The sequence below is a fragment of the Natrix helvetica genome (assembly GCF_964273705.1).
Source record: "Natrix helvetica genome assembly, chromosome: 5".
Taxonomy (NCBI): Eukaryota; Metazoa; Chordata; class Lepidosauria; order Squamata; family Natricidae; genus Natrix; species Natrix helvetica.
The window spans coordinates 146,829,813-146,842,955 of record NC_138551.1 but is presented as its reverse complement, the minus strand read 5'-3'; the positions used below and the strand labels follow the sequence as shown (position 1 = coordinate 146,842,955).

Genomic DNA, 13,143 nt, shown 5'->3' with positions numbered 1-13,143 from the left:
GGGCAACTTCCAGATGTTGTTGTTGTTAGTTGCCAAGTCGTGTCCAACCCATCACGACCCCATGGACAACGTTCCTCCAGGCCTTCCTGTCCTCTACCATCCTCTGGAGTCCATTCAAGCTCACGCCGACTGCTTCCGTGACTCCATCCAGCCACCTCCTTCTCTGTTGTCCCCTTCTTCTTTTGCCCTCCATCGTTCCCAGCATGAGGCTCTTCTCCAGGGAGTCCTTCTTCCTTCTCATTAGGTGGCCAACGTATTTGAGTTTCCTCTTTAGGATCTGGCCTTCTAAAGAGCAGTCAGTGTTGATCTCCTCTAGGACTGACCGGTTGAATGGCCTTGCAGTCCAAGGAACTCAATGCAGGAGTCTTCTCAAAGGCCTCCGTTCTTTGGCGCTCAGCCTTCCTTATGGCCCACCTTTCACAGCCATCCATTGCAACTGGGAAAGCCATCGCCTTGACTATGTTCACTTGTGTTGGCAGGGCGATGTCTCTGCTTTTTAGGATGCTGTCTAGATTTGCCATCGCTTTCCTCCCCAGGAGCAAGCGTCTTTGAATTTCTTGACTGCAGTCCCCATCTGGAGTGGTCTTGGAGCCCAGGAAAATACTGTCACTACCTCCATTTCTTTCTGATGTATAGACTCCCAAACTCCCCAGCATGGCCAGTATTGAGCCTACTCAATGGGAGTGAGCAGTTTGAAGGCCATACATCCAGACCTTACAAAGATTAGGAATCATTGGATTAGCCAGGCCCGTGATTTGGCCTAGTATAAGAATGTTTCTTTTTAACGTTTTTCTGGCCAAGAAATACTCAGCCTGAAGTGCAGCTTAAGTCAAGACAGACAATTCTTTGCAGGAAAATAATAATTTCAGCCTAATTTCTGTGAGCCAAGTCAGCTGTCAGTGACTCTCTGATGAAAACAAACTACCTTGACCTAAATTTTGGTCAGTGGCCGAATCTTTTTATCGTGTGCTACTTTTCTGTGCTTCCTACAATGGGCTTATAGCCTCTTTCTCTCTGAGTCATTCAAAGTTGTGTCGTCATCTTCCTGTAGACAAAACATACAAGTCCATAACTTCGTGTTAAATGTTGCCACCATGCACAGAGGGTCCTATCATTATTCCAGAAATAATGAAATTTTTATTAAACATTTTTACCTTTAGAAACAGACAAATAAAAATACAAAAAGAAAAAAACAAGACAAACATAACAGTATAAAATAGTTACACGGCCTTCTGTATTGGCATTTATGTTTAGCCTTTGTGGTTCTCCATTCTCCATTGCCTACCTATCGATTTTAACTTCGGTAATAGTGCAATAACAGTTGTACTAACACTTGTCTTAACATTACTAGTTCATATCACCATTATATTTACATTGTGGTCAATATTTTAAGTTTGATAGTAATCAGTAACTGCGGTTAATTTTTATTCAATACTAATTCAGGAAAAAAAAACACAAAGACTTCTATTTCCTGTTTTGGCTTCTGTTTTCTAGCCACTTACAAATTCCATTCCATATTTTATAGAAATCCGATTCTTCCCTTTCTTTTAATTCTATGGTCATTTTGTCCATCTCTGCACATTCGAGTAACTTTCTAATGATTGTTTCGTCTGCGGGTCTATTGATTTGTTTCCAGTTTTGTGCGAAAGCTATCCTAGCTGCAGTGAGTATTGTGTAGTATTACGGATTGAATTTTTTTGTCCGTTTTCATACCGGTGGTCCTTGATTTGAGCCAAAAAATTTATGTCGCCAAGCGAGACAGCGGCCAAGTGAATCTTGCCCCATTTTACGAGCTTTCTAGACTTAGTTGTCAAGGGAAATCACTACAGTTGTTAAATTAGTAACACAGCTGTTAAGGGGAGCTGGCTCCCTCGCTGACTCTGCTTGTCAGAAGGTTGTCAAAGAGGAATCAAGTGACCCCGGGACACTGTGACCGTCATAAATATCTTGTCAGTTGCCAAGCGTCTGAATTTTGATCACCTGACCTTGGGGATGCTGCAATAGTTGTGAGAGTGAAAAACGATCCCAAGTCACTTTTTTCAATGCCGTGGTTAACTTGAGCAGTCACTAAATGAAGGGTTGTAAGTGAAGGACTAGCTGTAATGAGTGAGCTCTTGAGTTCAGCTTCTTTCCACCTGGATAGTATAGTATAGCCTTTGTTTTTTCTTTTTTTATAAAAGGTTTTTTTTATTTTTTATTTTCAAAACAAACACATCCTTCTTTACATACTGTAGAAAGTGCATCAGTTGGTTACAAAAAGGCTTTCGTGCATCTCTTCCACAATCAACAAACATAATTCATATTAACTCAAGTATTTAACTCAGATATTTATACATGTTACCGTCATCAAACCTCCATTTTCATTTGACTATAATTGTTTAAACGTCCTTCATCATAAAATATACCAAGATTTAATACATAACCACATACTGGCATTTCATTTACTATTTTTAAAATCCTCCAATAACACTAAATCCTTATGTCCTATTCTAGCTAAACATCCATAATATTTAATAAAGTTTTCTAATCCTTCTTTCCAAATCACTGTTTACAATTTACATCCCATTTCCTTATGTTGTACCCATACATATATATACATTGTTATTATCCCTCCTTTATTTGACTATATCCTGTATCATATCATTTCCCCCCCTAATAATCAAGATATAACTGAATCTAACTTAATTCTTTTTTATTAACCTTTATATGTAATCCAAAAGGATTTCTAATCTTCCTTTCATGGGTACCATTCAATATTCATATCCAATTATTACTTATCATAACACTACACATTGTAGACATTATTATCATTATCAATTATTTAACTATATCTAGTATAGCCTTTGTTGTCATTGTATATCATGTATACAACAAAAACAAAAATGGCATAAAGGCTGCGTCAACAGAGGGATAGAATCAAGATCCCGTGAAGGGTTAATGCCACTTTATCATGCCTTGGTAAGGCCACACTTGGAATACGGCATCCAGTTCTGGTCGCCACGATGTAAAAAAGATGTGGAGACGCTAGAAAGAGTGCAGAGAAGAGCAACAAAGATGATTAGGGGACTGGAGACTAAAACATATGAAGAACGGTTGCAGGAACTGGGTATGTCTAGCTTAAGAGAAAGAAGGACTAGGGGAGACATGATAGCAGTCTTCCAATATCTCAGGGGTTGCCACAAAGAAGAGGGAGTCAAGCTATTCTCCAAAGCACCTGAGGGCAGAACAAGAAGCAATGGGTGGAAACTAATCAAGGAGAGAAGCAACTTAGAACTAAGGAGAAATTTCCTGACAGTTAGAACAATTAATCAATGGAACAGATTGCCTCCAGAAGTTGTGAATGCCCCAACATTGGAAGTCTTTAAGAAGATGTTGGATAGCTATTTGTCTGAAACGGTATAGGGTTTCCTGCCTAGGCAGGGGGTTGGACTAGAAGACCTCCAAGGTCCCTTCCAACTCCAATTCTATCCTATCCTATTCTAAATAGTATAATCCCTATGCAAGTAATTAGGGGGAAAAAAAGAAAAAGAGAAAGTATTAGGTGGACTTTAACTTGTTAAGTGTGTGCATTACAGGATGGAAACAACAACTGGCATTATGAAAGATTTGAAAACCTTTCACCCACTTTAGGGTATAAGGTAACATGGGCAAAGAGGAATGTTAAGACGGAGCTTGTGAAAAGCTATTTTCCTTTTGCCCCCCCCCCCCCACTTACAAGGATGGGAGGGGGCCTTTCTCGGGGAACGTTCTTCCAGGTTCAAAAGACGAGAGGAGGATGTCTTGGACTTGTTGCGTAAGGCTTGAAGGGGAGACCTTGCTTGGTTTCTAATAATAGCGCTTCCTCTCATGTTTTCCTCGTGTGCTGTATCCATTTCCGGGAAAAGGTTGTTTGTGATTCTCTCGGGGAAGGGAGAACGGGGTATATGGTGAAGAATTTTTTGGAAATGAACGTGGCTCTTGGCCAGGGACAAAGCCCGTCACTGGTGCCGATGAATGTATGGTTTGATGTGGGTCGAAGCTGTTTGGGAGGGTGTTGATTGGCTTCCTGAAATTTGGAATTCTTATTCAACGTTCTGTCTTTGACCTTCTAACCTAGTCTTCAGGTCTGTTTTTGAAAGCCGAGGCAGACATTGTCCAAGACCTTCTGGAACGCTGAAGGGCTGAAATCCAGTAGCAATAGCAATAAGACTTGTATACCACTTCACAGTGCTTCGTAGCCCTCTCTAAACAGCTTATTAGAGTCAGCCTATTGCCTCCAACAATCTGGGCCCTCGTTTCACTGACCTTGGAAGGGTGGAAGGCTGTGTCAACCTTGAGATGGTCAGGATCGAACTCCTGGCGGTGGGCAGAGTTAGCCTGCAATACTGCATTCTAACCACTGGGAGGGAAGGAAGGAAGATAGCAATAGCAGACTTATATACTGCTTCACAGTGCTTTTACAGCCCTCTCTAAGCAGGTTTAGAGACTCAGCCTCTTGCCCCCAATAATCTGGGTCCTCATTTGACCCACCTCGGAAGGAAGGAAAGCTGAGTCAGGCAGCCGGCAGTCAGTAGAAGTAGCCTGCAATACTGCACTCTAACCACTGCGCTACCGCGGCTCTTCGTAACTCATGGTGTCCTGGTTTTTATGCAGATCCGTCGGAGGCGCCTTGCCCGGCTCGCTGGCGGACCCTCTTCCCAGCCCACCACCCCGCTTACGTCTCCGCAGAGGGAGAACCCCCCAGGGCAGCCGGTCCCAGCGCCGTCTTTAGGGGCACCCCAAAACCTTGGGCTCAATGTTCACAGTATGACCCCCGCTACCTCTCCAATCGGTGCGTCAGGTAAGCTTAATGCCAATTCTTCAGGGTGATTTGGGGTGAGAAAAAAAACCATGCCGGCTTTCCTTTTTTTCGTGGGCTCAGCTCCGGTTCTCGAGAAATGGTGGCTTTTCCTGCAGGGCCAACATGGGACGTGTGAATTAGGGCTTGACAGAGCTGTAAGGAAGCGGTGGCTCAGTGGCTTAGACACTGAGCTTTTCAATCAGAAAGGTGGGAAGTTCGAATCCCCAGCGCCGTGTAACGGAGTGAGCTCCCATTACTTGTCCCAGCTTCTGCTAACCTAGCAATTCAAAAGCACGTAAAAATGCAAGTAGAAAAATAGGAACCACCTTTGATGGGAAGATAACAATGTTCCATGTGCCTTTGGTGTTGAGTCATGCCGGCCACATGACCACGGAGACATCTCCGGACAGCGCTGGCTCTTCGGCTTTGAAACGGAGATGAGCACCGCCCCCTAGAATCAGGAACGGCTAGCACAGTGGTCGGCAAGCCGCGGCTCGCAAGCCACACGCGGCTCTTTGCACACTTTAATGTGGCTCTTCTGTGTGCCGGGCGCCCGCTCCCCTCCCTCCTCTCGGGAACTTCAAAACAAGCGCCCCTTTCCCTTTTTTCTTTTCGACCCACAATGATTAGGGAGGATCCTGAAGTCGGGCGGGGACGAGAAGCGAGGAGGCAGAAAAAGAAACAGAGGCTAAGGAGCTTCCCCCCCGCCTCCTCCCAGCAAAAATCTAACCGGGGAGCCGGGCGGGCAGTAGCAAATTAGCCGATCACGCCGCGTGATCAGCTAATTTGCTACTGCCCGCCGGCTCCCTGATAAGTTTTTTGCGGGGGGGGGGGGAGAAGCTCCTTGGCCTCCGTCTCTTTTTCTCCTTCCTCGCTTCCTGGGGCTCCACCAATGGGGGAGCAAGGCCCGCCCAGCGCCAGGCTTTGGGCTAACACAGAGGTCTGCAAAGTTGGCTGTTTTAAGACTGGTGGACTTCAATTCTCAGAATTCTGGGAGTTGAAGTCCACCAGTCTTAAGAGCCAATTTTGCAGATCCCTGCCTGGGCTAATATGATTGATGCCCTTGGTGGACTTCAACTCTCAGAATTCTGGGAGTTGAAGTCCACAAGTCTTCAAGCTGTCAGGTTTGAAGACCCTGGGGTTTTTTTTCTAAAGGGTTAGGGGTGCAAGGGTCTTGCAACTTGACAGCTTTAAGACCTGCGTGCTTCAATGCCAGAGTTCCTGAGCCAACATGACTGGAGGAGGAATTCTGGGAGTTGAAGTCCACAAGTCTTAAAGCTGTCAGGTTTGAAGACCCCTTGGGGTTTTTTTCCTAAAGGGTTAGGGATGCAAGGATCTTGTAACTTGACAGCTTTAAGACTTGCGTGCTTCAAATGCCAGAGTTTATTGAAACTAAAAACAGTGTACCATCCTATGTATTTTCGGTTTTAAAAATGTGGCTCTCAAAATAAATTTCAATCGTGGTTTTGGCGAGATTTGGCTCAGTTGAAAAAAAAGGTTGCCCACCACTGGGCTAGCACATACGTTCGAGGGGAAACCTTTACCTTTAGGGAAGCTGCCGTGCTTTCTTGTCATTTCGTGGAAGTGAGCAAGGAAGTTTAAAGAAATGAAATCCAGCCCTTGCTGTGTTTGAGCCTTGCGCTCCGCTGTCGCTCAGATTTTGCAGCCTGTCAAATGGCTTGTTTCAAAGCTAACCTGAAACGGTACAAGCCATCTTCGAAGCAATGCAGGAAGCCAGGCAAGCACCTGTCTGAATAGGAGAGTGGAGTAAGCTGGCTGGTTTGGATAACTGCAATCTCTCCCGTAGAGATTGCTGCAGCCTGCAGAACAGCTGGGCTTGAAGTTGAAGAACCGGGCTGCTTAGCCAAGCAAACCAGACCGTCATGCAGCTGCCTTCTCATTCCCTCCCTCTTGCTGTCTGCTTAAGCAGCCATTCAGCAGATTGACCTTGTCATGGAGAGGTGACATAACAATCGAGATTTCTCCATGCCGCAGAGCTTCCCCCTTGGTTTGGCCTCTCAAATGGGTTTGACCCAGCTTGGAATGTCAGGTTCATGTTTACCGAGAGGAGAGGAGCATGTTTAGAAAGCGTTGTGGGAAAGAATTGCTCTTGGGACAAATGACTGGGGTGTGTGTGAATGTCACACACATACATAACACACATGCTGTTCATTCCAGAGCTAAAACATTTTAAGTGCTTGATTAATTGGGATGTGACACTGAATCCGAAAGAAGGTTCGTTTCTTTCCTTTTTATCTTATTAACACTCTTAAATGTGCTGCGTGGCCTGTTAGAGCCAAGTTGTTCCCACCGGGTTTAAAAATAGTTTTGATGGCACACTAAACCATTATCATTATTTTTATTTATTTACAAAGGCTTTGATGCCTCTTCAGTCACTGGGATTCTAAGAAGCTCAGAGGCAAGAGAAGACAATTTACACAGTGTTTTAAGTTTCGTTTTACACCTTGGCCTCCGCCCTACAATTCCCAACGTTTGGCAAAATTGCCAAACCGACTGGGGAAGATGGATAGTAGAGTTGATACAATTGAGGGATGCTGTATTGGGATAGTTGGTTGACCCAGAAAATCCTTATGTGAGATGAACAGATAGGATTTTTTTTTAAAAAAATGCTGGCATTCCATTTGAACTTGGATTTCTGGTTCCTTTGCACTTTGAACTTATAACATTTGCATCAGGATCAAGTTAATTCACGGGAATTGGCTGGAAGGGTAAAAACTGGAAAATGGGAGAAGTATACTGGAGAACATAAATCCTTTTCCTTGAAGTTTCAGAAGAACGGACTCTCAGAATTCTGGGTAGTAAAGGCCACACAACTTGGAGAAGTTTCTTAGGGAATAGGTTGTCCCAAAGGTGCTTTTTTTTTTCCCAAGAGGCAACTGGACTTTCTTGTTTCTTTTGAAGACGTTTCGCTTCTCATCCAAGAAGCTTCTTCAGCTCTGACTGGATGGTGGGGAAGGGAAGGATTGATACTCCTTGCAGACAGCTGGTCATTTGCATCCTTTTTAGAGGGTTGTTGAAGCGCGTGGGAGGTTTACCTGTGTCTTCAGGGTCACCTGAATTGCGCTTTGAAGCACAGGTTTATCTGAAGCACCACAAGGAGACAGATAAACCTCCAGGTGGCCTCAACGACCCTCTAAAAAGGATGCAAATGACCAGCTGTCTGCAAGGAGTATAAATCCTTCCGTTCCCCCACCATCAAGACAGAGCCGAAGAAGCTTCTGGGATGAGAAGCGAAATGTCTTCAAAAGAAAAAAACCAAGGAAGTCCAGTTGCCCCTTGAAAAAAAAAGCACCTTTGGGACAACCACGAACTGGATGACTTGAGAATCTCTGCAGACTTTTAGGGAATGGATTACCGTGTAAACGTCCTTTACCCCAGCTTCCAGCTGTGGGCGTGGGCACTCTGAGAGGGGAATCAACTAAATTTCTTCCTGTCCTTTTTCCTGAAGGTGTTGCCCATCGCAGTCAGAGCAGCGAAGGTGTGAGTTCACTCAGCAGCTCGCCCTCCAACAGCCTCGAAACGCAGTCCCAGTCCCTTTCCCGGTCCCAGAGCATGGATATCGATAGCGTCTCCTGTGAGAAAAGGTATGGGGGTGGGGCACACATCTGGTCCCTGGCTCAGGGCAGCCTTGGCTGGACGTTCTCCCAAGATGCTTAGCGTCTTGGGTTTTTCCAGCATTTCTGTTGTGACCGGTCAGCGGCCGGTGGAGCTGGCAGCAGATTCGGACAGTGAGGAGGTTGGGGAGGAATTTGGGCCAGTCCTGGAGTCGGGGGAGGGCTCTGTGTCAGAGGCAGAGAGGGGCGAGGCCGTCTGACAGTTATCAGCTGCCTTCGGAGTCAGACATCAGTGAGGCAGAAGAACAGCTGGAGCCTGTTCCCAGTTTCCGCATGCGCAGAGTTTCCAGACGAAGGGAGCAGCTAAAGAACAGGGGTCAACTTGGGAGTAAGGACACAGGTCGACGATGAATGGCCCTCCCAGAGGAAATAAGAGAGGAGCGAAAGGGGAGTGGAGTTTGCAGGAGAAAATTAGTTCACTTAATTGGTTCCTGACTCTCTGAGACTCCTGGCCAAGTTTTGCAGACATCGGCCTGGCAGCTCTCCAAGCCAGATAAGGTCTGTGACCGTAAATCCTCCCTGGAAAGACTTTGCTGGATGTGAAGGAGCAGAATTCACAGCCAAGTAATAAAAGGGGTTTTTGTCAGGACCAGGAGTTTGCTTCAGGCTCTTGGGAAGCCTCGCTCAGAACATTAGGGGGGAAGGCAGAATCAAAATGTTGTTCTCCCCACACGTGGGCCGAATTCTGCTTGGCAGCCCTGCATAGACACCCCTACAAAATGCAAGCTGTGGAAGGGGGCGAGAAACGAAGTGTGCTGGAGAGCTCTCCTCCCTCCATGAGTCATGTTGGTTGGCTTGTTCCGAAGCAAGCGGTGTCCGGGCAGTTGGTTATCCATCAGTTATAGCCAAATGGCACAATTGTGGTGTTTTTGTGCGCATGGGATTGTTTTCCCTTCAAGCCCTCCTTTGGCTGAGGACCTTCTGTTTTGAGCAACTGCTCTTCTGAGCAGGGAATGGTCTGAAGGTTCCAGAAGGTCTGAAGGGGTTCCTCTGCTCCCTTTCCAGCTTATCCCAGGTCGATGTGGATTCGGGGATCGAAAACATGGAAGTGGATGAGAGTGACCGGAGGGAGAAACGGAGCCTCTCGGATAAGGTGAGGGGGTCACACTGAGCTTGCAAGGTGGGTGGGGACGGGGGGGTGGGGACGAAGAGGCCCTGTCTATTCTGGAAGAGCTTCTTCGCATGTTGGGGTAGGCAGAATGGTGAATGCGCTATCAATAAAGGAGAATGTTTGTAGCTCAAGGTTGACATGAGAGGTCCTTGGTGCTCTCTGAGCTGGCTTGTTTTATTGCAGATGTTTCATTACCCAACTAGGTAACATCATGGAAAACTAAGATCATGGCATTTGATCCTCTCAATTCCTGGCAAATAGATGGGGAGGAAATGGAGGTAGTGACAGATTTTATTTTCCTGGGCTCCACAATCACTGCAGATGGGGGGGGGGGGGGGGACTGCAGCCAAGAAATTAACAGAGGCTTGCTCCTGGGGGTGAAATTGATGGCACATCTAGAGAGCATACTAAAAAACAAAGACATCACCCTGCCAAAAAAAGGGCGTCTAGTCAAGGCGATGGTTTTCCCAGCTGCAATGGATGGCTGTGAAGGTTGGACCCTAAGGAAGGCTGAGCGCCAAAGAATGGAGGCCTTTGGACTCTGGTGCTGGAGAAGAAGACTCCTGCATTGAGTCCCTTGGACTGCAAGGCCATCCAACCGGTCAGTCCTAGAGGAGATCCACCCTGGCTGCTCTTTAGAAGGCCAGATCCTGAAGAGGAAACCCAAATCCTTTGGTCACCTAATGAGAAGGAAGAAGGACTCCCTGGAGAAGAGCCTCATGCTGGGAACGATGGAGGGCAAGAGAAGAAAAGGATGACAGAGGAGGAGGTGGCTGGATGGAGTCACGGAAGCAGCCGGCGTGAGCTTGAATGGACTCCAGAGGATGGTAGAGGACAGGAAGGCCTGGAGGAATGTTCTCCATGGAGTCGTGATGGGTTGGACACGACTTTGCAACTAACAACAGCAATGCCAAACTGGCTATCTGTGTGTGTGTACTCACAAACACCACAACACCAGACTTTACAAATAGCCATGTCACATCACAACACACCTCCATGCTGGACAGTGTAAATATAATTTTAATTCTGAGTTTGCAATTTACCGGTGCAAGTTAAGAGGAAACCCCTCCCCCCCCACTTTCCTGTGCTCAGACACGGGTTGTAAAAGGGATTAAAAAGGCATTTATCCTTCGTTATTCATGTTAGCTTTTCATGGCTTTGCTAAATGTCCCCTAAATGTTCTTGAAACTTAAAACTACAAAATTAACCCTGAGTATTTTCTGGTGTCCCCTTGCAGGAGCTTCCCTCCGGATTGGAAATCTCGGAGGAACAAGCCTTACAGCTGGTTTGTAAGATTTTCCGGGTCTCTTGGAAAGACCGGGATAGAGATGTCATCTTCCTGACCTCCCTTTCGGAACAGTTCAAGCAAAACCCTAAAGACGGTAAGGAGCCCTCTGTGTTGCCTCTGGATCACGGGCATGCTGCTGGGGGTTTTCAGGGGTTTGGGAGAACCTCTAGCTAAGATTCTGTGCAGTTCAGAGAACCCCCCAAATCCCACTCGTGGCTGGCCTCGCCCACCCCTCCCCTGCCCTGCCCATCCCACTCGTGGCTGGCCCCACCCACCCCTCCCCTGCTCTCCCAGGAGTCCCCATGCGACCCATTTTGGATGTAAGTAAGTGCACGGAGTCTCAGGGAGGGCACAAAACGGGCCTACCAGAGTTCGGGAAGACTCGAAAAGAGGGCCTCCGGAGCCTAGGGAGGGCAAACACACACACACACAAACAACACACACACACATATCCCACTGTAGTGCAGGAGGCACTTTTTTTAGCCAAAGTGGGGCATGCTCAGCTCATATCCCTCTGGAATGAGCTGCCCCCAGAGCTTCTCATAATCCCTGACCTCCGGTCCTTCCGACGCGCCCTAAAAAGTTGGCTTTTCCAGCAAGCCGGCCTGGCCTGTTAATTTTAACTTATTTTAAATGTATTGTCTTTTAAATTCGGTTTGGTTTTTTGGATATGTATTTAATTTTTTTTTTAACTTTTGGGGTGTGTGTTTTTTTAATGTTGTACACCGCCCTGAGTCCTTTGGGAGAAGGGCGGCATATAAATCCAAATAAACAAACAAACAAACATATTTGCGAACCGATAGGGAAGGTAAGTGAATGCCACAAGTAACCCCCTCCTCTCCCCTCCCCCCAGTGTTCTCGGACTTCAAAGACTTGATTGGGCAAGTGCTGATGGAAGTCCTAATGATGTCCACCCACTCGAGAGAAGAAAACCCCTTTGCCAGCTTGACCGCCACGTCGCAGCCCATTGCGGCGGCTGCCCGCTCGCCAGATAGAAACTTAGTCCTGAATACCGGCTCCAATCCGGGAACCAGCCCTGTGTTTTGCAACGTGGGCTCCTTTGGCTCCAGCTCCTTATCAAGGTAGGTCAGCAACAACCCCCCCCCCCCCCAAATCAGTTTGGAGACACCTGGGAGAAAAAGACCACGAGGTGAAGGATTCTAAGAGCCATGGTGATGCAATACGTTCGATCCTGACCAGTTCATGGTTGACTCAGCCTTACGTCCTTCCGAGGTCGGTAAAACGAGGACCTGGATTGTTGGGGGGGGAAAGGCTGACTCTGTCAACTGCTTAGGGCTGAAAAGCACTGTGACGTGGTATATAAGTCTAAGGGCTATTGCGATATATAGATGGATGGATAGATATGGATAGATGATAGATAGATAGAGGGATAGATAGCTGGATACATAGGGCTAGATGATAGATAGATGGATAGATATGGATAGATACATGGATAGATATGGATAAATACATGGATAGATATGGATAAATACATGGATAGATATGGATATATATGCAGGGGTGGGTTGCTGCTGATTTTACTACCAGTGTGCACGCTGTTCAATGTAAAGTGTTCTTCGCACATGTGCAGAAAAACCAAAATGGCAGCGGCCCAGCGGCAGCGAGGGACCCAATTCGTGGGCGTGGCAGGCCTGAGTCACTGCCGGTTCTGCGACCCCGGCCTGAATTCCACTACCGGTTGAGCTGAACCAGGCCAAACTGGGAGCAACCCACCTCTGGATATATGGATAGATATGGATAGGTGATAGATGGATGGATGGCTATGGATAGATGACAGATAAATAGATGGATGGAGGGATAAATATGGATATGGATAGATGATAGATAGATGGAGAGATATGGATAGATAATGCATGGATAGATGGTAGATGGGGTAGATAGATGATCGATAGACAGACAGACAGACACACAGACAGTGGTGCAGTGGTTAGAATGCAGTATTGCAGGCTAAACCTGCCCACTGCCAGCAGTTTGAATCGCGCAAGTTGACTCAGCCTTCCATCCTTTCGAGGTCAATAAAATGAGGACCCGGATTGTTGGGGGCAAGAGGCTGACTCTGTGAACTGCTTAGAGAGGGCTGTAAAAACACTGCGAAGAGGTATATAAGTCTTAAAGGCTATTTCTAGTCCAATTTGGCCACCTGGCAGAGGATTGGCCTCAGGACAGATAAGCCAGGGGACCGGGGTGGTAAGCCCTTAAAATGGAGCTGGCCCACATTTGGGGCCGTTTGATCCCGTTACGGTTTTTTGAGGCACCTCTCCCTGGTGAA

At 46.7% G+C, this 13,143-nt stretch overlaps 1 protein-coding gene across 3 annotated transcripts in view; it reads left to right on the top strand.

The window, feature by feature from the left end:
- Positions 1–13,143, top strand: part of UBE4B (ubiquitination factor E4B) — a 61,282-nt gene that overhangs the window by 8,181 nt on the left and 39,958 nt on the right. For 2 of the 3 annotated variants that reach the window (XM_081955499.1, XM_081955497.1), the window contains exons 2-6: positions 4,633–4,819; positions 8,289–8,424; positions 9,460–9,547; positions 10,803–10,947; positions 11,707–11,935. In XM_081955499.1, coding sequence (XP_081811625.1) covers positions 4,633–4,819; positions 8,289–8,424; positions 9,460–9,547; positions 10,803–10,947; positions 11,707–11,935 — 785 coding nt within the window. The remainder of the gene's footprint in view (positions 1–4,632; positions 4,820–8,288; positions 8,425–9,459; positions 9,548–10,802; positions 10,948–11,706; positions 11,936–13,143) is intronic. The other variant, XM_081955498.1, reaches the window with a different exon arrangement.